The following is a 27331-nucleotide window of genomic DNA, read 5'->3' as shown; positions in this document are numbered from 1 at the left end:
GGATGCAATGGGACAGCTCTTCAGCAGTGCACAGCAACACTATACAACAATTCTGGCGAGGAAGTAAACAAGAACCTACCCAATTGAAATTGCAGGGTAGGAAACAAAATGGAATTACCCAAGCTAGACTTTGGCTAACACGTTAAGAATCAAAAGGGTAGGTCTGAGAGGGCAACACCTCAGGTTTGCAATAATGAGTTTTCTGGAGTCACAGGTGCAAATTCCAGCCAGGGGTACAAAGAGCTCTCCCACACAACTGCAAGGCCAGGGTGTGGAGAGAGAGATATGGGGGCCTTCAAGGAGACAGTCAAACGCCAACTCTGTGGCTGAAAGTTAGTAGCTCTGTGGATATCGTACAGTGGATTTCTTTAGCAAGAAACTGGACTGAGGAAGCCTGCAAGTGAGAAGAGATGGAAGGAGGAGGGGAAGAAGCAGGAGTGGTTACTGCAGCCTCCCTAAGAGTGCTAGACCAGCATCTGCTCTGTGATCCATCATCACAGCAAACCCCTCACCTCACTCCTTCATCCTGTGTCATCTGCACTTGGCTTCCAATTTGCCCTTCTATGCTTGAGCCACCTCTGATCTCAGAGACACTGCCCTCACTCACCAGCAGAATGTTGGGATGTTAATGATTGTTGCCCAGGTAGATTGAGAGGCGGGAGACGGCCCTAACTGTTCAATGTCTGCACTCCGTGACAGCAGTATAGCGAGAGTGCCTTCTTTGCAGTGCATTCAATACATCCTTACCCTCTGTGAGCCGAGGGCCCCCTGTATTCATACCCTACATGCTACTGCAATAATACAGGTATACAATATGCCTTGTGAGGTATCACATGAAAGCTAATAACATGCTGGTTATTATTATCATTGTAAAATGCATGTGTTAACCTTATATGTGATGTTATAAATTCCCTCTGTATAATGTTACTAGAACATTGTTTAAGACAAAGACAGCCTAACCTAGGTAAAGGTGATAGACCGGTCTGCCCCAGACAAAGGAAGGGAGGTTTACCTCAATTTACGTATTAGCTGTAAACAAAGCTGCTATCATGCTAAACCAGTGGGCCTTATCATGAGGTAAAACAAAAGAGACAGAGAATTAACATGGCCCTGCACCCCAGAAAGACACAGGAGATTGAGTCCCCAGGAGGCCTTCCTGACATGTAACACAAAGACATCCCTTTGGGGAGACAAGGAACACAGATAGACTCCATCTCGATCTTTCACCTTAAGGCAACAAAGAAACTGAACTCTTTGATGTCTGTGATAGGTCCTGGCCAGACTGGAAAGGAGACTGAGAATGAGAGAAACCATCTTGCACAAAGACGGTATCGTGTTAGATTAAGTTTTAGATTTTAAGTACGTATTTTCACTTTTATTTGCTTGTAGACAGCACTACCATTATCTTTTACTTGGTGTCTCTTAACCCATGCTCTTTTGTTAATAAACTTGTTTTACTTTTACCATAAACCAGTTCAGGGGGGTGTTTGAAGGGAAGGGTGTATTTACCCCAGTTCAATTAATAAGCTGTGATGTACTGAGTCTTTAACAGAGCAGTGAACTTAATATCTTCTGTGAATGCACCATGATAGGGACTGTGCACTGCAGAGAAACATCCCTGGGGCACTCAGGTGCTGGAGTTTACTGATTGCACCTGCTAGGTGAGGTCTGGGCCAGGAGAGCCTTGAGGAGTTGGCTGGGGAGGCAGACAGACTGGTGTGGCAGGGAGCTGACACACAATCTAGTTGCCAGCAAAACTCACTCCTGTTGAGGCAGAGAGGTAACACGTTGGCGCACAGCTCTGGGCACCCCAGCAGCATATTATACCCTCGCACACCCTTCCACTGACCCATGTCTCTTCTGCCCATGTGTGCAGCTCATTGGCTACTTCCAGTGGGGCAGCCCCATGCAGTGTCAGACCATAATAGGTACAGGGTGATGCCCTAGTTGAGGAAAGATGGTTTCCTGAAAGTTTAACTAAAGCCATGAGTTAAACACAAGCCAAAGCTGGAGCAAGGCAGGAGAGAGGAGTTTCCGAGGGAGAGTGTTTCTGCAATGACTCTTTTCTTCCTTCTTTCTTTATTAAACTGCTCTGTCTACAGATCAGTTTCTTCGCGCTGGATTTATTGTCATTTCACCTGCCTTGAAATGAGATCTGCTGATTAGTTTGGCGTAATCTGAACTGTAAAGCTATTCTGTACCATAGTTTTGTTCAGTGAACCACAGTAGGATGCTTGGAGAGGATAATCTATTTTCCTCTCATTTCAGTGCTGGAAGCACAGAGACTGCGTGATGTTAAGACTTTATCCTTCTAGACCTTCTATCCTTCCGACACTATGGCGATGAGCATGGTATAAGAACTAATATAATATATAGAATACACACTAGTCTGTTCCAGTTTGACTCCTAAACCCAAATATGCGAAACTTTATAATAGCAGTAGCAATCAAACTCAGATCTTCCTTCTCCAAAAAGCAGAGACCCCGGCCACTTGAGTAAAGGAGACTCTTCACTAGGTGTGAGTAATACAGGATCTCTGACACATAGTTGAGCAGTTCTGATACCATCCAGTAGAGGACAGTGGTGCATAAAGATACATGAGCCAATTTATTAAAGTAGCATTAGCAAAGATCTGGAAACACCAGTGGTGCATCATAATTAGATTGCACAAGCTCTTTGGAGCATACACTGAGTCAATGTTCTGTTTGCACAGCACCTAGCACAAGGGGGTCCTGGTCCAGGACTGGGGCTCCTAAGGCAGCATTTCTCAAATGCAGCCCACCAGGGGCTTTTCTTGTGGCCCCGGCCTCCTGGGAAGAGATTGGAGGAGGGAGAACAAAGCAGCAGCCCCTTCCCAGAGACCACCAGCAGTGGTTGGGCCCTGCCTCCCTCTGGAGAGGCACAAACTGGAGGAGCAGGCAGCCAGTGAGTTCCCCACCTTCCCGGTGGCAGTGGGGTCAGGCATCAGCCCTTGGGTGGCAGGCTCCAGCCACAGGGCTTCGGGCTCTGTCCCTAGGCCCGATCCCCTGTACGTGGAGCTTCGGGCTCCATTCCCTGGCTGCATGGTGATGGGCTCTGGCCCAAGCCCCCCTCCCATCACTTCTTCCCCCCTGCTGCCTCCTCCAGTGCCCCATCACCCCTGGTCCCTGCATCACTTTTCACTGCACACTTAGTAGCTAGCAAGTCTTAAAAAAAAAAAAAAAAGAAAGAAACCAAAAAAAGCAAAAGAAACAATAAGAAAAAAGACAAGAATGTTCAAGGCACCTTATTTGCGTTTCTATTCTATTTAGGTCCAATAAAGAATAGAGAGAACTGTACACTATTTTTATTACTGAGTCTGTAAAAATAAAACGCATACATAGATAGATTACAATGGTTTGGACATGTAGATGCGCATATTAATTTGTTTTTCCTAAAGTTAATTAAGTATTTTAAGAAAAATTGTCAGAGCGGCCACCAGCAAGAGTTGGTGGCTGCATTCTGTTGTGAGAACCCCGCAATACAAATAATAAATAATTGTAGTAAATACTGTGGGTCCTACAAAAAACAATTTCTCATCAACACAGTGATGGCCTGAAAACAAAAGTGGTATTTAGAACCTGGAGGATGTGCCCTCCAGTCATAAGAGCTCTGAAGTACAGTGATGCGTCTGAAATTTTGGAGTTTAACTAATAGATGGTTCTCTCTCAATAAAGAATTGAAAAGACACATGTCACCTGACTGGAATCCCAGGGAAAAGGGCCATGTGGTTTAATGAAAAGAATCAGCTCTCAACAACAGTTCTAGCAAATCATCAAGATGAGCTTTCTGTTGTTAAAATTCTGCACAGACCCTGGAGAGATTAGCTGGAACACTCTGTTTATCCTGGCTCTCTCCCTCCAGTTCCATCTAAGGCCAGTGGCTGTAGTTTAAGAATACAGGTCAGGGAATTGCTTTTTGAATCTGCATGCGTTTTCAACATTCTCACTTTATTCTGCTGGTTTCTGCATAGCTAGTTAGCTCCTGGGAGGCTCAGATTCATTCTGTGTCTTTATTTTGAAGACTGAATAGTAAGCACACCAGGTCAGATCCTTGGCTAGAGCACAGCCAAGTTTGCAGCACAGCTCAGGATGGGGCAGGTGTGAATGTGGCCTTTGCAATCCTCTGATCCTGGACTATTGTGCACTGGGCTGGTCTCCTGTCCTAACTTAGCTGGCTGCCAGTGGCTCTAATGGGCCAATATTGCAGCTGCTGATGGCTGGGGGAGCAAAGAAGCCTTGGATATGGCCCCTACACTGTCAGCATGTTACCTGCACTAGCCCTTTGCACTGCTCACACTACTGGGGCTACACTGCTTATTGTTAGCATGCTAGTTTGATCAGAGCCACATGGGTCTGTCTGCTCATGCTGGAAATGACACCTTCAGCTCTGGTGTAACATACCTATAATTACATCAGCACAAACCCAGTGTCTAGAGCAGGCCCCCAAATCAATCTTTTTTCCTGCCCAAAATGTTGTTAGTTGTCTCTTGATGTGAGTCTGTCGTTTACTTTGCGTAGGAAAAGAAGACTTTAACACTTTGGCTAAAATCAGAATTGGTCAAATTGTACTTGTTGAATAATTTATTTGAGGAAGTTCATTAATAATATTTAAATAAATCACATGATGAATATTTCTCCCCCACAGCCTTCCCCATTATTCCTGCACTCTATTTAGCTGGACAAATCATTTGCAAATAGGCACGAGTGCACTCAAACTTTGTGGAAGTTTTTCTAGTAACCTTTAATAGCTGGAGCCCAGAGCCCAGTGGTGCTCAATCAATTGCAGGATTGGGGCAAGGAGCCTTCTTTAGCTCAGGTGGCAGAAGCTTTTGGATTTGGAGCCATGAGTCCTGATTCTAGGGGTTCTCAAACTTTTTCTCTCTGAGGCCTCCCTCGACAAACTATAAAAACTCCAGAGCCCTTGGGCATAGGCAAAGTAGTTTGACTTCTATTTGGCTGGGGGCAGGGGTCAGCAGGGTTTGAGCCGCCGCCACATGGTGGGGTCCAGGAAGGGAATTTATATATTTAAATTATAACTCAAAGGTGGGGGGGGTTAGCTCACAAAGTTTGAAAATAGCTTGGGTTCAGTGATGGGGTAGATAGGTGCTGTGTGTAGACAGAGGGTAGCTGTGGCTGTGTGCACACAGAGGGTGGCTATGGGCTGTGTGTGGGTAGGGGGTAGCTCAGGGTGCAGAGCTCAGGGTGTAGAGAGAGAGGTATTAGGGGCTGTGTGCTGGAAGGGCTCCCCTGTGGTCCCTGTTCCTGGAGGGGTCTGCCAGCCATGGAGCTGGGGCTCCCCACCTGGGGGCTCTTACCGGCTTCCTCTGTGGGAGCAAAGAGGGCTGGGAACTGAGGAGCAGCTTTAACTGGGCCACCAGCAGTAGAGGAAGGAATGCTGCAGATGCCTGCTCCATGGCACCAGCCAGAACAGCAGCTGCCCTGCACTGCCCGGCTCTGGCTTCCTGTCTCTGACCTGGCCAAGGGGCGGGGAGAGGAGATGTGGGGAGGACTTGGGGAGGTGTGGAGCTGCCCAGGGACTGCCTTGATCTTGCCCTGCAGTTTGGGGCGGGGTGGGGCAATGCCCTCCATGTCCCCAGCTCTGCCCACCATGGGCTCAGGGCTTCTGCCCCACAGGGAGCACCAGGGATCGGGGCTCCTGGATTCAGCCCCGCGCCTCCCAACTTCAGCCCCGGGGGGCAGCAGGGAATCGGGGCTTCAGCCATGGGGCCCCCTTGAAAGGGCTTGCTGACCCCCTGGGTGCCACGGACGCCCGGTTGAGAACCGCTGCTCTATACCACATACAGTAGCTGACAGCTGCGATGCCTGTGCAGACATGTGCTGTCCATCCATATGCAGATTCTGGCTTGATTACAGACTGGTTTCCTTCCCCATACATTAGCTGATTCCTTTGTTGAAAAGCTCATTTGCATTTTAGCTGCTGCAGAGCATTGAGTAGTTTTGTTATTATTATGGTAGCACCTCGAGGCCCCAAGCAAGGCTGGAATGCCATTGAACAAGACCCTGTACAAGCATAGTGAGAGAAAGGCTGTCCCCCTGAGCTTACAGCCTACAGAGACAAGACAGGCAAAAGGTGGGGGGAGAGGGGGGGAAGGAGGCACAAAAAGATTACGTGACTCCCCCAAGGTCATCCAGCAAGTCAGTGACAGAGCCAGGAATAGATCCCAGGTCTTCTGACTTCCAGTCCAGGGTGCTGTTATTTATAATTATCTGTATTCTCATAGCACCCAGTCATGGACCACTGTGCTAGGTGCTGTACAAACACCAAACAAAATAACAATCTGGGCCCCAAACAGCTCACAGTCTAGACCATGTTGCCACCTTTTGTGCTGTCTATGGGGGTTTCAGTGCTGGGGTTTTATAGGCACCTGCTTACTCTAATTTTTCTCAGTTGAAGCAAACACAAGCCATCAGGGAAGATTCTGACAGCTTTACTCATACTGGGTAGCACCTTCCTCCACGAGCGGGTCTATTGAGTTCAATGGGACTATGAGTGGAGTCAGGATCTACTCTCCATAACTACGCACGTCAGAATCTGACCCATTGGCAGTATGGGGACTGTTACTGGCTAGTAAGTATTTCAGTTCCTACTCCTCATCGAAAGCTCATCGTAAGTTCTCGATGCGCATTGGTTGCTCGGAAGAGCAGAGAGAGAAGATAAAATAATACCTGTTACACTAGTCAGTTAGTGATGTCAGTCACTGGCTACAACTGGTAACAGGGATGTCACAGAAGTTTGGCAGTCTCCAAGGCTGTTTTAAAATACAAAGAAAACCCACACAAACTGCAGCTATTCTAAGGCTGTATTCTAATGCCAGGACCATCCTGTGCCCAAGTGACGTATACATGCACCAGAATCCTTATATAAAATTATAGCCTCCTGGGTCAAATTGGCTGCCTTACTCATGCAAGTAATTCACTGGAGGTTACTCATGTGAGTAAGACAAGCAGGATCTGGTGCTGCAACTCCACATTTGGGTGTAGTTTATTCTATATACTGCCCATATGTTGTGATACCACCAGGTATGTAATTCTATCACTAGTATGTAGGCACCTCATAAACATTAATGGACTGCGTGTCACTTTTCCCAACACCCCTGAGAGGCAGCGTAGGGCTATTGCTCCCATTTTACAGGCGGCCTGGGGCTGGAGCAGCAGCGGGTGGATGGGGGCAGCGCTGTACGTGGGAGGCCTGGAGCAGAAGCAGCAGGAGGAGGGTGGGGGCAGCACTGTGCATGGGAGGCCCAGGGCTGGAGCAGCACGGGGATGATGGGGCTGCGGGACAGGACCGGGGATGTTGGCAGCATTGTGTGGGGGAGGCCCAGGGCTGGAGCAGCAGGGGGCAAGTTGGACTGAAGGACCAGATCGGGGCACTGGCAGTGCAGCGCGTGGGAGGCCCGGCGCTGGAGCATCAGGGGGCAGGAAGGGCTGCGGGCAAGGACCAGGGGACGTGGGCGGCAGAGGGTCGAGTCTGAGGTAGAGCAGTGAGGAGGGAGCTTGCCCAGCTCATGTCTTACTTGCAGGAGGCTTTTGACCCAGTCACTCAATGGAAACCTTCCACCTTTGTTATTAAGCCCCTTCCCTTCCCCCAGCAACACTCATGCTGGTGCATCTCTGCACAAATCCTGCCTCGACTTTACACTTTGCTCCCCCCACAACCGTATCCTGGGCAGAAGCTTGTCCCACTCGGTTCCCTTCCTTAGGGCTGCCCATGGCCTGCCTTTTATAGCATATGTGCTGTGTCAGGGGACATGACACCAGGCAGGCCTCAGAGGCTCAGCGCTTTAGGAACTCCCAGGATGCACAGCCTGTATCCCTGCCCCCAGCTGCCCCAACCCAGCTGCAACTCTGCACTTGTGGAAGGTGCATTAATTATTATTGCAATTTATTTTTTGAATGAAACTAATGAAAGAACCTGGAGTTCTTAGGCTCTGAATTGAACCAGAAACCACAGCAAACCTGCCCCCGCTCACCTCCTCTACGACTGGGAGGCAGGAGCAGGTAGGTGGGGACCCAAAACCAGGGGCACCTCTAATTCCCTCTGCTGCTATGGGGCATGGTAGAGCACCCTGCTCCCCCTGCCTCTTGCTCATCCATGCGGCTGAACAAATGAGCCGGCCGGCTTTACATCCTATTTTCCAGGGCTTCCTGCTCTTTGTGCTTTCTGTTCACTGTACCTGTATGTGTGTATGGGAGGGTGGGCACCGTGCCACCCGTCGGCACCTCTTGCTCATTGTATCTGATGGAGGGACAGTTGGGTGGATGGAAGATGGAATGGTCAGGGGTATTGGGGTAAGACTGCACTGAACACCTACCCAAGAAAACACATTCCTCCTGGCTAACTGTGGAGTGCAGATGGCAGGCGGGGAAGGGCTTCCTACCGCCGTTTTCTAGATGAGGTGCAAAATTGGAGTTCTGACTACGGCAGGGAGGGCTGCTTCCACTCTGACTGACTTGCTTCAATCAGTAGGAGCTCCACTAACATCCATGGCATTAAATCCACGTACACGAGAGCAGAAATAGTCACTGCAAGTCCCACACCGTGTTCCACACCTGCCACTCCAGTCACATTACAGCTTGGGGAATGACCTTCCGCCTCCCTCATTTCCCTGGCAGCTTCAGCTAGTGCTGTGTTCTTGACTCTCCCAAACTGTTGGGTGCTGTTACACAGCTGCCATGTCACTCCCCCGATATGGCTGCAGTTCAGTGGTTAGTGACGTGGCCCCTGTTTACAAAGGCTGGGATTTTCAAGGGAGCCTAAGGAAGTTAGGCACCTGCAGCGTGTTGATGTGCAAAGGGGGTGGGATTTTAATTCTTTCCGGCTCCTTTGGAAATCCTAGCCAAAATGCTTGGTGAGCCTTCAGGAGGCAAGGCACTATGGCCAGAGTGTGTAAGGTACTAGTCTTCACGCACCCACGTTGTGCTATTAGGGATGCACAGGAGAATAGTTAAACACCAGTTCTGATGGGCAGGAGAAGCAGCATCCCAGAGAGAGATGGGAGCAGCAGTGCCAGGATTTTTCACTTTGTTACTACGGGTGGCACGGCTGTACCTTTTACGGCAGAGGCTGCCCTGGCTCAGCAGAGGAGCAAGAAGAGCAGGAGAAAGCACTGGTGGGCCAGTTACTCTACCTCCTCCATGTCACCTTCTGACCTGACCAAGACTTCTGCAGGAGCACTGGAGGGAGGCTGATTCAAGGGAAAGAGGCATGCATGGAATTTGGGCTAGTTCACAGAGCACTGCTGCAGGGAGTGGCCCCTCTCCTCCTTGGCCATCACTACAAGGAAAGTCTTAACACCATGCACCTGTACATACGAGTTTTCATGCTCATTTCCTAGCTGAAGAGGGAAAGTCCAGGCACCCAAAGGAGGGATTTGAAAGATTATGGCTCCAGTAATTCCTGCAAAGCCAGTGAGACCCAAGATCTAAGTATCTCCTCTTAGAGACTCACAGAATAGCACAGACATCCGAGGGCCAGACATCTACTTGCCTTCAGCACTGGGATGCTACTGAGAGGCAGCATTGTTTAGTTCTTAGAGCAGAGGATTAGAAGTCAGATCACCTGAGGTCTTTGTCCTGCACTGTCACTGGCTTGCTGTATGATCCTGACCAAGTCGAGTCACCTCCCTCTACCTCAGTGTCCCCATCTGTAAAATGGAGACATGATACTTACCTGACAACTGTAAAATACTCTGAAATTCCCAGATGAAAGATGCTGTATACAATGTTATTCATGGAGCAGCAGGCGCTGTGGGTGGGTTCTGTTTTGGTTTTGATGGGGAGGGGATTACAAGAGAAAGATGTTCCAGTGGTTTAAGTGCTAGCCAGAAACCTGGGTTCTAGTCCCTGCTCCACCACAAGTTCCCTGGGTGACCTTGGGCAAGGCACTTAGTGTCTCTGTGGCCAGCTCCCCTTCTGTACTCTGGGGATAACAGCCCTGCCCCGCCCCCCAGGGGTGTTTTCTAGGTGGGTACTGCATCCTTCTATTTCTAGGAATCTTCTGTTTATAGCTGCCACTTTGTGCAAGCAGAGTTTTGCAGACTGTAACCAAGGAGATGACACACACTGAGCTCTCCATTGGGGACCTGACTTTTGTTCTTTGTTGCTCTCAGTCTAAACTCAGGGTTATTCTCACTGAATGTAGGTAGCTGCTCTTTGAATATGGAGAGACATATCCTCAGCTGGTGTAAATGGTCTTAAGTCCCTTTAAGTCAATGGATCTGACAGTTTACAGCAGCTGAGGATCTGTCCTGGAAAGCACAGCATCTGCTCTGCTGGGGGCAGAGAGCTGTAGCAGGCATAATCAACGCCTTTTAAAAATTTCGATTGCAGTGCACATGGTTGTTCTGACCCAAAGCAATGTAGTTGTACAGAGAGGCAATATGTCCTAGTAGACAGAGCATTGGACCGGTACCCAGGACTCCTGGGTTCTATTTCCAGCTCTATCGTTGGTTGCTGGGTGATGTTGGGCAAATTACTTCCCCTATCTGTTGCTCAGTTTCCCCATATGTAAAAGGGGGATAATGGTACTGACCTCATTTGTAAAGTACTTTGAAATCGATGGATGAAAAACACACTCTATAAGAGCTAGGTGGTGTTACAGCTGGAGCAACTGAGCAGCTCTCTAGAAGACCCATGTACATTCAGCAGTGGAAATCATACTATCGCTAGACTTAACAATCTGGGGGCAGAGGGTGTGAATCATCTTGAGAACTGCTTACTTTACACCTACCTGCCACAGAAGAGCTTCAGAGTGTGTGTGACTGCTACTGCATTGCCAGCCTTAGGAGTTTGAAAATCACTAGTCAGGCCCCGCAAATCATGAGATTTTAAAAAGTTATTTTGGGGGTTATTCTTATTTGGCGTTTGCTGTTTGCACCATTAAGGGTCACATTTTCCAGCTTTTCTCTGGAATGATGAGAAATAGAAATTTCTTTTTAAAAAATGAAACAGTCTCATGTAATCACATGACTCCAGTGGCTGGGGCTTGAAGGAAAAAAACACAGAGTCGCACTACAATTGTGAGAATTGGCAGCATTGTGACACAGAGTTTGCCTTTGTCTGTCTCTGCGTCTCCCCAGCTCTACGCTGGATTCCCTCCCAGTCCCCAGGGTATAAAATGCATTAAGGGAGGGAGGAAGCGAGAAGTGGTCTGACCAGAGTGCACTGCACTCCAGCCATTCTCTGCTGATGAAATGACCCATAGAGGGCTCTTACAACTGGCACAACTTACAGCAGTCTGGGGGCTGCTCTGAGTTGTTCTGGGGGTGAGGTAGGCCCTTGACATGACGCAGAATTCAAGAGGATAGCTTTAACATTTGCATGCTCCCCTTTCCCCCTGCCATAGATGCACTGACAGCAGAAACAGAGCAAAGCGAAATCAGGGCCAGAATACAATTTTAAGAGGGCCTTTCATTCAAAGATTTTCTAGAGGATTTCTCTGCTCCTGGGGAGCAGTGGGAGCATAGTAGCACACCTCTTCTAGCTTCACAAGGTCATCTCCCAGACTGCTGCACTGGGCAGCACAGTATAGGGAGGAGGTAAGCAGCCCCCAGTGGTGAAAGAACAGGATAAGGACTATTTAGAAAAGCTGGACATACACAAGTCCATGGGGCCCGATGCAATGCATCCAAGGGTGCTGAGGGAGTTGGCTGATGTGATTGCAGAGCCATTGGCCATTATTTTTGAAAACTCATGGCGATCGGGAGAGGTTCGGGACCAGGGTTGGCCTTACCATGAGGAGAACTGAGGCAGCCGCCTCAGGTGCCAGACTGTGGTGGGGAGGGGTGCCACTAGGACCCAGAGTGTAGAAAATTGTGTCTGCTGCTGGTGCATACGTATTCTCTCTGCTCTAGATGCGCAGAGATGGTGGAGTGCTGTGCTGGAGGAAGGAGGGCACAAGAGACATAACAAGTAGGCAGGAGAAAAGGTGAGAGGGAATAACAGAAAGCAGCAGGAGCTGCAGGGAGAGAGAGGAGGAGGAGCCTCTTATGTACCTCTCTATGATAATGGTGCCAACATGAGAGGAAAGAACAGAGGATTGCAGACACAGATTCGAGAGTTAAACCCTCGAGCTTCTCTAGCACCCCCAGGAGTCTGGACTGATTAACACCAGCTTCTCAGGGAGTTCCTTGTTTCCTGCTGCTTCCCTGAACCCACTTGAGGAGAACAGGCAGTCAACTGAAGTAGTAAGAGCCAGTTAGGCCCTTAAGAAGCTGATATCGTCCCTCACACAGGCCCTGCTTCCAGCCTGCTTATTTGTCCCCTTCAATTGAGTGTTGGGAGCCACTATAGCTGTCATGAGTGAAAGAAGAAAATGCCCCTCTGGGGCAGCATTCAGAAAAAGAAAGCAAGCAAAGGAAGCTTTTCTATCTAAGCAGGAAGGAGCTCTCCTGAGATACATAGACACAAATGTTCATGGTGAGCCTTCCGGCCCCAGCGAGGATGTGAGTGGTGAGGAGATGCCTGATCTTCCAGTTAGTCAGAGAGCAGGTGCCTGGCAGCTACTGCAGCATCCATATCTCCATCTCAAATGGATGTAACCATGCACATTCCTGAAGAAAAGTGTAGATCAGAGAAGAGTGTGGTGGAGGCGCAAGAAACAGCTGTTGCTGAGTTTAGTTCCTTAAATCTAGATGATCCAGGACTGTGGACCCACTTGAGCAGTAGCCTGAGGGACTTTCTTGTACTGCATGGGCCACAGCAAGAGAAAAACTTCATGTTCCCCAAAGACAATGAAAATAGAAGTTTCCATCCAACACATTACTAGCGTGAAATCCCCAATGGTGACAAATTGGAGAGGCCATGGCTTATGTACTCAAAAGCCCAGAATGCTGTTTATTGTTTTTGTTGCAAACTCTTCCAGTCTAATGTTCCAGCCACACTGGATTCTACAGGAACAAAGGACTGGAAAAATCTGGCTAGAAATCTGGCATGCCATGAGAAGGCAGCAAATCACCAGAGAGCATTCCATAGGTGGAAAGAGCTTGAGATGAGACTAAGGTTAAAGGCCACCATAGATGATCAGCATCAAGAGAAGATTGCATCAGAGTCTCTTTCCTGGCAAAATGTTCTGAAAAGGCTCATTGCCATTGTGAGAATGCTTGCTACCCAAAACCTAGCACTGTGTGGCACTTCAGATCAGCTGTATGTGCCAAACAGTGAAAATTTCCTTAAAATTGTGGAGCTGATGGCTGAGTTTGATGCTGTACTCCAGGAGTATCTAAGAAGAGTCACCACCCAAGAAATGTACACACACCACTACATTGGAAAAACAATTCAAAGTGGGATCATACAGTTACTGGCAACAAAAGTCAAAAAGAAGATTGTGGCAGATCTGAAGTCAGCAAGATATTACTCTGTTATTCTGGACTGCACACCTGACATCAGCCATAGGGAACAAATGAATTTAATGGTACGTTTTGTAACAAAAATAGAACCTAGTGAAAATGTCCCTGCAATGGTGACTGTCAGAGAGCATTTTCTAGAATTTATTGAAATTGATGATACTACAGGAGCTGGTATGACAAATATGCTTCTTAAAAAGCTGGAAGATACAGGAATTGTGATAGCTGACATGAGAGGTCAGGGCTACGATAATGGTGCCAACATGAGAGGAAAGAACAGAGGATTGCAGACACAGATTTGAGAGTTAAACCCTCGAGCTTCTTTTGTCCCATGCAGTTCTCATTCATTGAACTTGGTGGTCTGTGATGCAGCATCAACTTCTACTGAAGCTGCTGAATTTTTTAATGTAATTCAAAGCATCTATGTATTTTTCTCTGCATCAACTCATTGATGGCAAATTTTGAAGCAATGTCTGGGAACATCCTCTCTGACACTGAAATCACGGAGTGCCACACGATGGGAAAGTCGAGTGGAGGCGATAAAGCCTATTAAACACCAAATTGGGAAGATAGATGATGTCATAGTTGCCATTATGGAGGATAATACTATGACAGGAACTGTTCATGGGAGAACAGTGGCAGAGAGAAATGGAATCACCAGAAACATATATAACTTCAAATTTCTGTGTGGCTTAGTGTTGTGGCATGACATACTGTTGAAATAAATGTTGTAAGCAAGAGACTCCAAAGTCTTGACCTTGATATATCTGGAACAATGGAACAACTGGACAAAACAAAGTCATACCTACAGTCTTACCTGTCAGATGAGGGATTTCAAAACATTCTGAAGAATGCACAGAAGTTGGCAGAGGAACTTCACACTGAAGCTATTTTCCCACCCCTTCAAGAATACAAGAATCACTGAAGAAGAAAACATTTTGATTACGAGGCACGGGATAATCCCAGAAGAGACCCCAAACAACAATTCAAAGTTGAATTCTTTAACCAGGTGCGAGACTGTGCAATACAGTCAGTTGAAGAACATTTCATGCAGCTCAAGGAACACAGCAGTATATTTGGGATGTTGTATAATATTCCAAAACTCCTCACTATACCTGAAGAAGACCTACACCAGCAATGCAGGGCACTAAAGACAGTGTTGACACATGATGATATTGCGCAATATTGATGCTAGTGATTTAGGTGATGAACTGAAAGCCCTTCCAAGATACATTTCAGCAGGAAGAACTCCAAAGGCTGTTCTGGAATATATGTGCACAAATAAGATGACCACCCTTTTTCCAAATGCTTTTGTTGCTCTGCGCATACTTCTAGCACTTCCTGTAACAGTTGCCAGTGGAGAACGCAACTTCTCCACGCTGAAGTTAATAAAAACACATCTACGCTCCACAATGACACAGGAGAGGCTGGTCGGCCTTGCAACCATCTCAATAGAGCATGAGCTGGCCCACACTGTGGACCTCCAGCAGAAAGCAGTTCAAATCTTTTCAACCAAGAAAGCACGGAAAGCACCAGTTTGATTATTTAAACAGATAAAAACACCAGTGTTTACTATGCAGACAAGAAAAGTTACATTTGCTGTTCAGGCATTTGAAAGTGTTACTTAAAATTTTTGAACAAGGCATTTTAAGTTGTTAGTTCTCCTTTATTGGGGTAGGTAGCAGGGCAGTACCATGAGAGGAGTAGAACAGGAAGAAGGCAGAATTGAGACCTTTCAAAGTTTTGGCCCAAGCAGGTGGACACGGAGGCATCATTTGAGCTCCCCGCCTCAGATGCCAAAATGTTGTGGGCCGGCCCTGTCCCGGATGATTGGAAAAAGGCAAATATAGTGCCCATCCTTAAAAAAGGGAAGGAGAATCTGGGGAACTACAGACTGGTCAGCCTCACTTCAGTCCCCAGCAAAATCATGGAGCAGGTCCTCTAGGAATCCATTTTGAAGCACTTGGAGGAGAGGAAGGTGATCAGGAACAGTCAACATGGATTCACCAAAGGCAAGTAATTCCTGACCAACCTGATTGCCTTCTATGATGAGATAACTGGCTCTGTGGATATGGGGAAAGTGGTGGATTTATATATCTTGACTTTAGCAAAGCTTTTGATACGGTCTCCCACAGTATTCTTGCCAGCAAGTAAAAAAAATATGGATTGGATGAATGGACCATAAGGTGGATAGAAAGCTGGCTAGATTATCGGGCTCAACAGGTAGTGCTCAATGGCTCAATGTCTAGTTGGCAGCTGGTATCAAATGGTGTGCCCCAGGGGTCAGCCCTGGGGCTGGTTTTGTTCAACATCTTCATTAATGATCTGGATGATGGGATGGATTGCACCCTCAGCAAGTTTGCGGATGATACTAAGCTGGGGGGAGAGGTAGATACAATGGAGGGTAGGGATAGGGTCCAGAGTGACCTAGACAAATTGGAGGATTGGGCCAAAAGAAATCTGATGAGGTTCAACAAAGACAAGTACAGAGTCCTGCACTTAGGACGGAAGAACCCCATGCACTGCTACAGGCTGGGGACTGACTGGCTAAGGACCTGGGGATTACAGTGGACGAGAAGCTGGATATGAGTCAACAGTGTTCCCTTGTTGTCAAGAAGGCTAATAGAATATTGGGTGCATTAGTAGGAGCACTGCCAGCAGATCGAGGTAAGTGATTATTCCCCTCTATTTAGCACTGGTGAGGCCAAATCTGGAGTATTACATCCAGTTTTGGTCCCCACCCACAGAAAGGATGTGGACAAATTGGAGAGAGTCCAGCGGAGGGCAAAGAAAATGATCACGGGGCTGGGACACATGACTTACGAGGAGAAGCTGAGGGAACTGGGCTTGTTTAGTCTGCAGAAGAGAAGAGTGAGGGGGGATTTGATAGCAGCTTTCAACTACCTGAATGGAGGTTCCAAAGAGGATGGAGCTCAGCTGTTCTCAGTGGAGCAAGATGACAGAACAAGAAGCAATGGTCTCAAGTTGCAGTGGGGGAGGTCTAGGTTGGATATTAGGAAAAACTTTTTCACTAGGAGGGTGGTGAAGTATTGGAATGGGTTACCTCAGGAGGTGGTGGAATCTCCATCCTTAGTGGTTTTTAAGGCTCAACTTGACAGAGCCCTGGCTGGGATGATTTAGTTGGGGTTGGTCCTGCTTTGAGCAGCAGGTTTGACTAGATGACCTCCTGAGGTCTCTTCCAACGCTAATCTTCTATGATTCTATGATGGCTGGACAGGGCTGATGTGTAGATCATGACTGAGTCCCTGAATCCTGTCACTGTTTGGGTGGGATGCTCCCACATGACTTGGGAACATCCACATCCACCTACACTGGGATTCACCCCTGAGTATCTGGCATGACTGATACTTGCAAACACCATTACTATTTCTTCTATTCAGTAGTTTATCATTTGATCCACCCTCCCTAGCAGCCATCTGGGTGGCGCTTGCAGGGTGCGGAAACAATGGCTCTATGTGGTGTTTTATTGAAGCATTGTCATTGGAAATAGGTCTGACTGGCGCCATCAGCGCTGCCCCTGCCTCTGGTCTTACTGGGTCTGCACCCGGCTCCATGATTCCACAAGTCCTGTGCCGCCTCCCAGGCTTCACACTGCAAAGAACAGGCTGTCAGTGGTGGGGCCTAAAACAGAAAAGTGGTGGCAAACGTGGGTTCCATGAGGTCAGCTGGAACCTGGACCAGAGCATCATGTCAGGGCTACAGCAAGCTCCTTCCGCTGCTACTCTATTTCTCCCTCGTTATGTATGGTCCTCATCAAAAGTATGTAACAACCCCCTCCACCATGGTTCATCAACAGGGATGGAACCCGGGACCTTCAGCCCAGGCCTCTCCCACTTCAGTTAATAAAGCAGCTCTGCTAGCTAGTAGCAGTAGTGGGTTCTTATTCTCTGTGTGGGTCTAGTTACAGTTAGTATGGGGACATCACAGTTAGTATGTTACAGCTCCTTATTAGAGGAGGCACTGCTGTCTACACAGCTAGGAACCAGGTATCGTTGCGGAGAGTGGACCAGATGATATGTCTGGGGCGAGAAAGCAGAAGGAGACTCCGCTGGTTGGAAGGCATGAGATGCGCTGTCCTGAGGTTGGGGGTTCCACGACCACCACCCCCAAGAGGAGAAGGCGGGTGGTGGTGGTCGGGGACTCTCTCCTCCGGGGGACTGAGTCATCTATCTGCCGCCCTGACCGGGAAAACCGAGAAGTCTGCTGCTTGCCAGGGGCTAAGATTCGTGATGTGACGGAGAGACTGCCGAGACTCATCAAGCCCTCGGATCGCTACCCCTTCCTGCTTCTCCACGTGGGCACCAATGATACTGCCAAGAATGACCTTGAGCGGATCACTGCGGACTATGTGGCTCTAGGAAGAAGAATAAAGGAGTTGGAGGCGCAAGTGGTGTTCTCGTCCATCCTCCCCGTGGAAGGAAAAGGCCTAGGTAGGGAGCGTCGAATCGTGGAAGTCAACGAATGGCTACGCAGATGGTGTCGGAGAGAAGGCTTTGGTTTCTTTGACCATGGGATGGTGTTCCATGAAGGAGGAGTGCTGGGTAGAGACGGGCTCCATCTTACGAAGAGAGGGAAGAGCATCTTTGCCAGCAGGCTGGCTAACCTAGTGAGGAGGGCTTTAAACTAGGTTCACCGGGGGAAGGAGACCAAAGCCCTGAGGTAAGTGGGAAAGCGGGATACCGGGAGGAAGCACAGGCAGGAATGTCTGTGAGGGGAGGGCTCCTGCCTCATACTGGGAATGAGGGGCGATCAACAGGTTATCTCAAGTGCTTATATACAAATGCACAAAGCCTTGGAAACAAGCAGGGAGAACTGGAGGTCCTGGTGATGTCAAGGAACTATGACGTGATCGGAATAACAGAGACTTGGTGGGATAACTCATATGACTGGAGTACTGTCATGGATGGTTATAAACTGTTCAGGAAGGACAGGCAGGGCAGAAAAGGTGGGGGAGTAGCACTGTATGTAAGGGAGCAGTATGACTGCTCAGAGCTCCGGTACGAAACTGCAGAAAAACCTGAGTGTCTCTGGATTAAGTTTAGAAGTGTGTGCAACAAGAGTGATGTAGTGGTGGGAGTCTGCTATAGACCACCGGACCAGGGGGATGAGGTGGATGAGGCTTTCTTCCGGCAGCTCACGGAAGCTACTAGATCGCATGCCCTGATTCTCATGGGTGACTTTAATTTTCCTGATATCTGCTGGGAGAGCAATACAGCGGTGCATAGACAATCCAGGAAGTTTTTGGAAAGCGTAGGGGACAATTTCCTGGCGCAAGTGCTAGAGGAGCCAACTAGGGGGGTGCTTTTCTTGACCTGCTGCTCACAAACCGGGTAGAATTAGTGGGGGAAGCAAAAGTGGATGGGAATCTGGGAGGCAGTGACCATGAGTTGGTTGAGTTCAGGATCCTGACGCAGGGAACAAAGGTAAGCAGCAGGATACGGACCCTGGACTTCAGGAAAGCAGACTTCGACTCCCTCAGGGAACGGATGGCCAGGATCCCCTGGGGGACTAACTTGAAGGGGAAAGGAGTCCAGGAGAGCTGGCTGTATTTCAAGGAATCCCTGTTGAGGTTACAGGAACAAACCATCCCGATGAGTCGAAAGAATAGTAAATATGGCAGGCGACCAACTTGGCTTAATGGTGAAATCCTAGCGGATCTTAAACATAAAAAAGAAGCTTACAAGAAGTGGAAGGTTGGACATATGACCAGGGAAGAGTATAAAAATATTGCTCGGGCATGTAGGAATGTTATCAGGAGGGCCAAATCGCACCTGGAGCTGCAGCTAGCCAGAGATGTCAAGAGTAACAAGAAGGGTTTCTTCAGGTATGTTGGCAACAAGAAGAAAGCCAAGGAATGTGTGGGCCCCTTACTGAATGAGGGAGGCAACCTAGTGACAGAGGATGTGGAAAAAGCTAATGTACTCAATGCTTTTTTTGCCTCTGTTTTCACTAACAAGGTCAGCTCCCAGACTGCTGCGCTGGGCATCACAAAATGCGGAAGAGATGGCCAGCCCTCTGTGGAGATAGAGGCGGTTAGGGACTATTTAGAAAAGCTGGACGTGCACAAGTCCATGGGGCCGGACGAGTTGCATCCGAGAGTGCTGAAGGAATTGGCGGCTGTGATTGCAGAGCCACTGGCCATTATCTTTGAAAACTCCTGGCGAACCGGGGAAGTCCCGGATGACTGGAAAAAGGCTAATGTAGTGCCAATCTTTAAAAAAGGGAAGAAGGAAGATCCTGGGAACTACAGGCCAGTCAGCCTCACCTCAGTCCCTGGAAAAATCATGGAGCAGGTCCTCAAAGAATCAATCCTGAAGCACTTGCATGAGAGGAAAGTGATCAGAAACAGCCAGCATGGATTCACCAAGGGAAGGTCATGCCTGACTAATCTAATCGCCTTTTATGATGAGATTACTGGTTCTGTGGATGAAGGGAAAGCAGTGGATGTATTGTTTCTTGACTTTAGCAAAGCTTTTGACACGGTCTCCCATAGTATTCTTGTCAGCAAGTTAAGGAAGTATGGGCTGGATGAATGCACCATAAGGTGGGTAGAAAGCTGGCTAAATTGTCGGGCTCAACGGGTAGTGATCAATGGCTCCATGTCTAGTTGGCAGCCGGTATCAAGTGGAGTGCCCCAGGGGTCGGTCCTGGGGCCGGTTTTATTCAATATCTTCATAAATGATCTGGAGGATGGTGTGGATTGCACTCTCAGCAAATTTGCGGATGATACTAAACTGGGAGGAGTGGTAGATACGCTGGAGGGGAGGGATAGGATACAGAAGGACCTAGACCAATTGGAAGATTGGGCCAAAAGGAATCTGATGAGGTTCAATAAGGATAAGTGCAGGGTCCTGCACTTAGGACGGAAGAACCCAATGCACAGCTACAGACTAGGGACCGAATGGCTAGGCAGCAGTTCTGCAGAAAAGGACCTAGGGGTGACAGTGGACGAGAAGCTGGATATGAGTCAGCAGTGTGCCCTTGTTGCCAAGAAGGCCAATGGCATTTTGGGATGTATAAGTAGGGGCATAGCGAGCAGATCGAGGGACGTGATCGTTCCCCTCTATTCGACATTGGTGAGGCCTCATCTGGAGTACTGTGTCCAGTTTTGGGCCCCACACTTCAAGAAGGATGTGGATAAATTGGAGAGAGTCCAGCGAAGGGCAACAAAAATGATTAGGGGACTGGAACACATGAGTTATGAGGAGAGGCTGAGGGAGCTGGGATTGTTTAGCCTGCAGAAGAGAAGAATGAGGGGGGATTTGATAGCTGCTTTCAACTACCTGAAAGGGGGTTCCAAAGAGGATGGCTCTAGACTGTTCTCAATGGTAGCAGATGACAGAACGAGGAGTAATGGTCTCAAGTTGCAGTGGGGGAGGTTTAGATTGGATATTAGGAAAAACTTTTTCACTAAGAGGGTGGTGAAACACTGGAATGCGTTACCTAGGGAGGTGGTAGAATCTCCTTCCTTAGAGGTTTTTAAGGTCAGGCTTGACAAAGCCCTGGCTGGGATGATTTAACTGGGAATTGGTCCTGCTTTGAGCAGGGGGTTGGACTAGATGACCTTCTGGGGTCCCTTCCAACCCTGATATTCTATGATTCTATGATTCTATGATTCTATGTGCTGTGGGCTCACATGTGCTTTCTCCTCTGCTTTGCTGAGAGAGAGATTTCAGCAGTTGTATTGCCTACTCAGAGAGATGCAGCAGATGGGTATGGAGCTTGGCACCACAGCACAGCCTGCTCACACATGTATGCATGCACCTGTGTCATAAATATAAAGGGAAGGGTAAACCCCTTTGAAATCCCTCCTTGCCAGGGAAAGCTCCTCTCACCTGTAAAGGGTTAAGAAGCTAAAGGTAACCTCGCTGGCACCTGACCAAAATGACCAATGAGGAGACAAGATACTTTCAAAAGCTGGGAGGAGGGAGAGAAACAAAGGGTCTGTGGGTCTGTCTATATTCTGTCTTGGCCGGGGATAGACCAGGAATGGAGTCTTAGAACTTTTAGTAAGTAATCTAGCTAGGTACGTGTTAGATTATGATTTCTTTAAATGGCTGAGAAAAGAACTGTGCTGAATAGAATAACTATTTCTGTCTGTGTATCTTTTTTGTAACTGAAGGTTTTGCCTAGAGGGGTTCTCTATGTTTTTGAATCTAAATACCCTGTAAGGTATCTACCATCCTGATTTTACAGGGGGGATTTCTTTATTTCTATTTACTTCTATTTTTATTAAAAGTCTTCTTGTAAGAAAACTGAATGCTTTTTCATTGTTCTCAGATCCAAGGGTTTGGGTCTGTGGTCACCTATGCAAATTGGTGAGGCTTTTTATCCAACATTTCCCAGGAAAGGGGGGGTGCAAGTGTTGGGAGGATTGTTCATTGTTCTTAAGATCCAAGGGTCTGGGTCTGTAGTCACCTAGGCAAATTGGTGAGGCTTTTTACCAAACCTTGTCCAGGAAGTGGGGTGCAAGGTTTTGGGAAGTATTTTGGGGGGAAAGACACGTCCAAACAGCTCTTCCCCAGTAACCAGTATTAGTTTGGTGGTGGTAGCGGCCAATCCAAGGACAAAGGGTGGAATATTTTGTACCTTGGGGAAGTTTTGACCTAAGCTGGTAAAGATAAGCTTAGGAGGTTTTTCATGCAGGTCCCCACATCTGTACCCTAGAGTTCAGAGTGGGGGAGGAACCTTGACAACCTGGGAGCTTTGCATTTGCAAGGCTGAATGTCAGCGTAAGTGTCCATCACAGGGAGTCTCTTTTCAGAGACTCTGCAGAACTAGAAATGGGAAAGCCCTGCTAGCTCCCATCTGGTCCATCCCCTGGGGACAAGACAGGACAGCTCCTTACAGCACATTTTCTTGCGCTTTGTTCAGTCTAGATTCAAGTGTCCCAAGTGACAAACCTGCCACCACTTACATTAGGGCCTAATGAGCCAGTGCTCAGCCAAGCTGCACATATTTAGCTCTTACTCTTTCCTCCAGAGTCAGTCCCTCCAATTTGCAATATCATTCTGGGAGCTCGATGCCCGGAACTGAATGAATGCCTCTTGGTGTGGCCAGGCCCAGAACCCCCTGCCAGCTCTTCCGTGCCCACCCAGAGCATTGCCCAGAACTGCACTAGCCATTTTGATTCTAGGAATTGGTGAAAACAAGCACACGTTTTTAAGAGAGGTCTAATTAACAAAGGGCAATTTAGGGGTTACGGCACTGGACTGGGGCTCCAGAAGATTCAGTTCCAGCTTTGTCACAGCCAACCTGTTTGACCTTGGGGGAATCACTTAATCTCCCCTGTGCCCAGCTCCCCAGCAATAAACAGGGAATAACCCTTCCTTTCTCCCTTCCTTTGTCTTGTCTATTTAGATGGTCCACTTTTCAGAGCAGACACTCCCGCCTCCTAGGTGTCTGTCCAGCACCCAGCACAATGGAGCTGCCAACTCTGTTGGGGGAATCTATACAATAACTTGGGGTGTATCAGCCTTAGTTATGACTCCTTTCACCTGTTGGGGTTCAGTATTTTGCCATACTCCCAGCTTAGTACACCTACAAGAAACCAACGCTGGACCTTGGCTTTGTTCTGTAAATGTTCCCACATCTTTGTTTAATCAGGCATCTAATCATAGCAAATACATTCATAATTGGGCTAATTAGCATATAAAGCTTAACTTTTATGTTCTGCAGATCACTTTGCAATAGCGGGATCTTTCTTTGGATCAGCAAACATCCTGGCCCCCTGCCTTCCTCAAAACATATCCTGTCTGCTCTGCTAGACTTGTTTTCTGTGGCTATAGTCCAAGGCCTAGCACCGGCACGTCCACACCCCACTGTGCCATAGTATATCACAGGGGTGTGGCTCTTCCTAATCCCATCTGGTGATCAGTTTTTGCTGTAAAAACGAATAATGCTAGTCCATGTAATTATACCCTAGCTAGTGTCCCTGCAAACTCTGGGCCAGATTTATGCTGAGTACTATCTTATTCCGCACAAAGACTTATTGAAATCCATGGGATTGCTAGCAGAGTAAGGATGTCAGATTCTGGCCCATTTCTCTTAGTAGTGGGAAGCCCCTGGCATTTGCACAATGTCAACTACCAACCAAAATCTGGCTTAAGCCCCATTTCTTGGGTCCCACATCCCAGCCCATGGTGGCTATTACACTATATCATATGGAGTTCCTGCACAATATTGCACAGTTGGCAGGATGTGCTTCACAGAGGCCATTTGGAAATGGAGATAATGGAAATGGAGGTATTTGGGGGGTGAAGTTATCTGCTTGGAAATGGAGCTAAAGGTGATGGGGTGGAGAGGTTTTACCCATTTGAAAAAGAGACTGTGGAAGAAGGTAGGGCAGGGTGTGGTTTCCCTCACTTGGAAACAGCCACTGAAAGGAGCCCATGGACATGGGTGATGAAGCATTGCCTCATACTTTCTACTCACCAATTCTATCCAGCCTGTCCAGTGCCACTGTTTCAAAAGCCCTTCTCATCATGGGATATTCTTCCAACACCTCGTTGAAATTGTCCACCGAGAGGGAGTAAAGGCGGCAGTAGGTGTCAGCTCGCACGCTGGCCGTGCGCCGGCCACGGGTCAACAGGCAGATTTCTGGAATGAAGACACAGCCTGAGAACCCCGGGAGTGGGAGAGCGAGGAAGGGACCATCGCTGCCTCCAAACAAAAGCAGCTCATGTCACTAAGCGACATCCCTGCCTCCACATTAACGGTATAAATGTTCCACTATGCAATAACATTTACCGAACAAAATACCAGAGGGCTCAATTGCAGTAACTGCTGTACAATATGGCACCTCAGGGATTCAGCTGATCTACGTAGCCAGCAAGTTCTGTAATTGTGGCTTATCATAGGTATCACTTGTGCATTCAGAATGGAGGAACTGTCTCTCTCACACTTTTCCTGGCCCACTGGGAGTGGAAGGTCACACCACGTCTCACTGAAGCTAACTCTCCCTAGATTTGCAGTCAGGTCTCTGATTTGACCTGTAACTCAGCATCAGGAGGTTCAGCGATCCCCCATGTTGATGCTGTGCAAGCAAAGAAACTTACAAGTTATTGGTGGATCTGCTACGATCTTATTAACTGAGAGGATAAGGACACCAAGTGGAACCCCTTTATTACCAAGGTTAAAGCAATTAAACTTCGCATAACCATTCTTAGGCTGGCAGAGAACACACAAAGCTCTTTGCTGGTTTCAACTTTGTGGCTGCACCACACATTGTGCGTGTATGTGTGTGCATGTAAGTAATTGGACGATGCCTTTCCCCAGTGCCCCGTTTGCATCTGCCCCTACGTAGGAGGTACTACGGCAGTGTAATAACTCTGACTGATGCTATAATTTTTAAAATCTGTTTTTAAAAAGAGCTGGCACCTCTGGGAGATGGCTCTAATGGATCCTGCCACCAGGAGGAAAGCCATTCTCCTCTAGCAAATTAGATGGGTCCAGACAATGTGACCCTGCCCCTCTGAGAGCAAGGGTACCACTAGATTCAGTGTAGTGCTCTCCTGTTCCCACTGGCCTCTGGGTATAGCTGGCGCAGGAAGATCGCCAGGCTTTGTTGATGCCACAGCTGATATCCTTCTTTCCCCCCCCACCCCCAATCAGGGAATCCAGCCAAAGGCATTTCTGGGGGTGAGTGCAGATTACTCGGAACCCATTGCCCATTCCAAACAGGGCTCAAGGTCAGCAGGTGTCTCCTCCATTTTAGCCCTTCACAAGTCAGCCAGCCACCCTCTGAAGGTCTGGAACGTGGGGAGAGAGCCAACTACCCATGGCAAGAGAAGGCTGGGCTGCATGTGGGTCCTGGGGACTGTGTGCGGTGCTCATGTGAGAAGAGTGAGGGGACCCCATGGCCTGCTAGGGGGAGAAAGGGGGCCTCATAGCTGGAAAGGGAGGAGCTACAAGAGCTCAGCTGTTTCATGATGAAACCAACAAGTTTCACTTTGCTATTTCAGATCTATGTGAACCAGAAACTCCACATGAGACTGGAGCCCAGCTAATGGATCCTACTGGCCTGGGTTTGCACAGTCATGCAAATATCCTGGAGCCTGGTAGGACAAAGGGGATTCTTTAGTGAATTTCGGGCCTGCGGGGGTGGGGGTCCCAAGGTCTGTTACAGATGGAGGGGGATCCTTTGGTTGTGGAGAGCAGGCCACGGGGCTTAGGAGGTGGGGAAGAGCGGCCCACTCCGCCCATCCTTTCCGGGTCCACTCAGCTTCGGCAGGTTTAATATTTGCGCTGGAAGTTGCCTCCATGTGAAGTCTGCTTGGTTTGGCGTTTCTGGGTGAAAGCTTTGCAGAGCCCTAGGAGTGAGAGCATTGCAGTCACCAGCCCCACAGCCTGCAGGCAGGCAATGAAATCCCATCCCACTGTTTATCATACTGCTCCCACTCATCTCACTGCTGTCGCGTGCTCCGCTCCCCTGGTAACCTGTGTCAGATTTAAATAGCGAGTTCTCTGTCAAGGGACTGTCGTTTTGCCCCGTGTTTGTACAGCACCTAACACCATGCAGCCTGATCCCTATCCATCACCGCAATACAGTGCCTGACAGCAGGCGGGACCAGGCAAAAGTAACTGTATAAGGAAGGGCCTGTGTTTGGCAGATCTGCTAACCGCACAAGGAGCAAGGAGGAAATAACCATTAACAAAGGGCATTAACAAAGTTTTTCCCCCCCCTTGATCCTGATCTCATTATTGTTCTTCTATGCCGTGGCGCTCCAGTCATGGGTCAGGACCCCGCTGTGCTACGCGCTGCCCTAACACTGAACAAAAAGACAGGCCCTGACCCACAGAGCTCACGATTTAAGTGTAAGACAAGAGTCCTCAGGTGGAGACAGACAGACAAGGTGACAGAGGCTCCAGTTCTGTCTGGTGCTGGCTATGACAAGCACTAACATGAACCAGACGAGGACTGCCTGGGGAACAGCCATGGGTCTTGTTGCCCAAGCAGCACAGTTGGGTGGGTCACTGACTCTCACCTCCAAAGTAGGAGCCATCTGCCAGTTTAGTCTCCTTGTTGCCTTTGGTAAGCACGCTCACCACCCCGTGCTGGATGAAGTACATTTTCTTGCCGATGGTGCCCTCCCGGATGATGTAATCCCCCGGCTGGAACACCTCAAACCGCAGTTTGGTCAGCATGGATGTCACAAAGTTGGGATCTGCATTGGCAAACAGCGGCATGGATGCCACCAGCTTCCGGCAGTTGAAGTTTATGATTTCCTGGAGGGGTGGGGGGAAGAGACAGAGACACGCACTGAGAGAAATGCTTCAGTTAAGGTGAAATAACCTACAGAGATCCCCTCCCAAAGCCCCAACCAAGATACTATTCTCCCAAAAGATCCACCGTAGGATGGACACAAATCCAGTGCCTGCTGGAACAGCACTCTAGGAGGGCCTGGATGGTCATTCAATGCAGCCATATTTACTAAAGCTGGAAGCTCAGTCTTATTGCTCGAATTCACGACATGCTCTCTCTCTCTTTCTAACCTGGGACCCGATAGCCATCTCCCCCACAGGCCAATCTTTGGCAGCCATGCACATTGTGGGTGGCACCAGTGAAATGCCACATGAAGCAGCTAGAGGGCTCATTCGTGGGAAAATGCTGTAACTCGCCTTGGCAGCCTTATGTCCTGCATTGTCCTGGCCTGCTTCCAAAATGCTAAAAACTGGGCAGATGTACCCAGCCAGCCGGAAAAGGAAATATCATGGGCAAGTGGGGGCTTTATGTGGGGAGAAGGTGGGCAGGATAGGTGCCTACCAGTTAGTGTGTCCCAGGTAGGCTGTGACCTCTTTGGTTTGAGTGCCTCAGATGAAGAAAATACAATGTGATTGTACCTTTGTCATAAAATATACGTCCTGTGTGTATTCCAGTGCATCACACCCTCTTAGGATATGACAGTGCTTTTCACTGCACTGTGC

General features: G+C 48.4%; 1 protein-coding gene across 1 annotated transcript in view; it reads right to left on the bottom strand.

Moving 5' to 3' along the window:
• The window catches only part of HCN4 (hyperpolarization activated cyclic nucleotide gated potassium channel 4), a 169145-nt gene that overhangs the window by 11854 nt on the left and 129960 nt on the right, over window positions 1-27331 (bottom strand). The window contains exons 6-7 of the mRNA XM_073361426.1: window positions 26392-26632; window positions 23840-24004 (exon numbers count right to left, since the gene is read on the bottom strand). Coding sequence (XP_073217527.1) covers window positions 23840-24004; window positions 26392-26632 — 406 coding nt within the window. The remainder of the gene's footprint in view (window positions 1-23839; window positions 24005-26391; window positions 26633-27331) is intronic.

The sequence above is a fragment of the Lepidochelys kempii genome, chromosome 10 (genome assembly GCF_965140265.1).
Source record: "Lepidochelys kempii isolate rLepKem1 chromosome 10, rLepKem1.hap2, whole genome shotgun sequence".
In the NCBI taxonomy this organism is placed as follows: domain Eukaryota; kingdom Metazoa; phylum Chordata; order Testudines; family Cheloniidae; genus Lepidochelys; species Lepidochelys kempii.
This window is presented reverse-complemented; position numbering and strand designations above follow the sequence as displayed.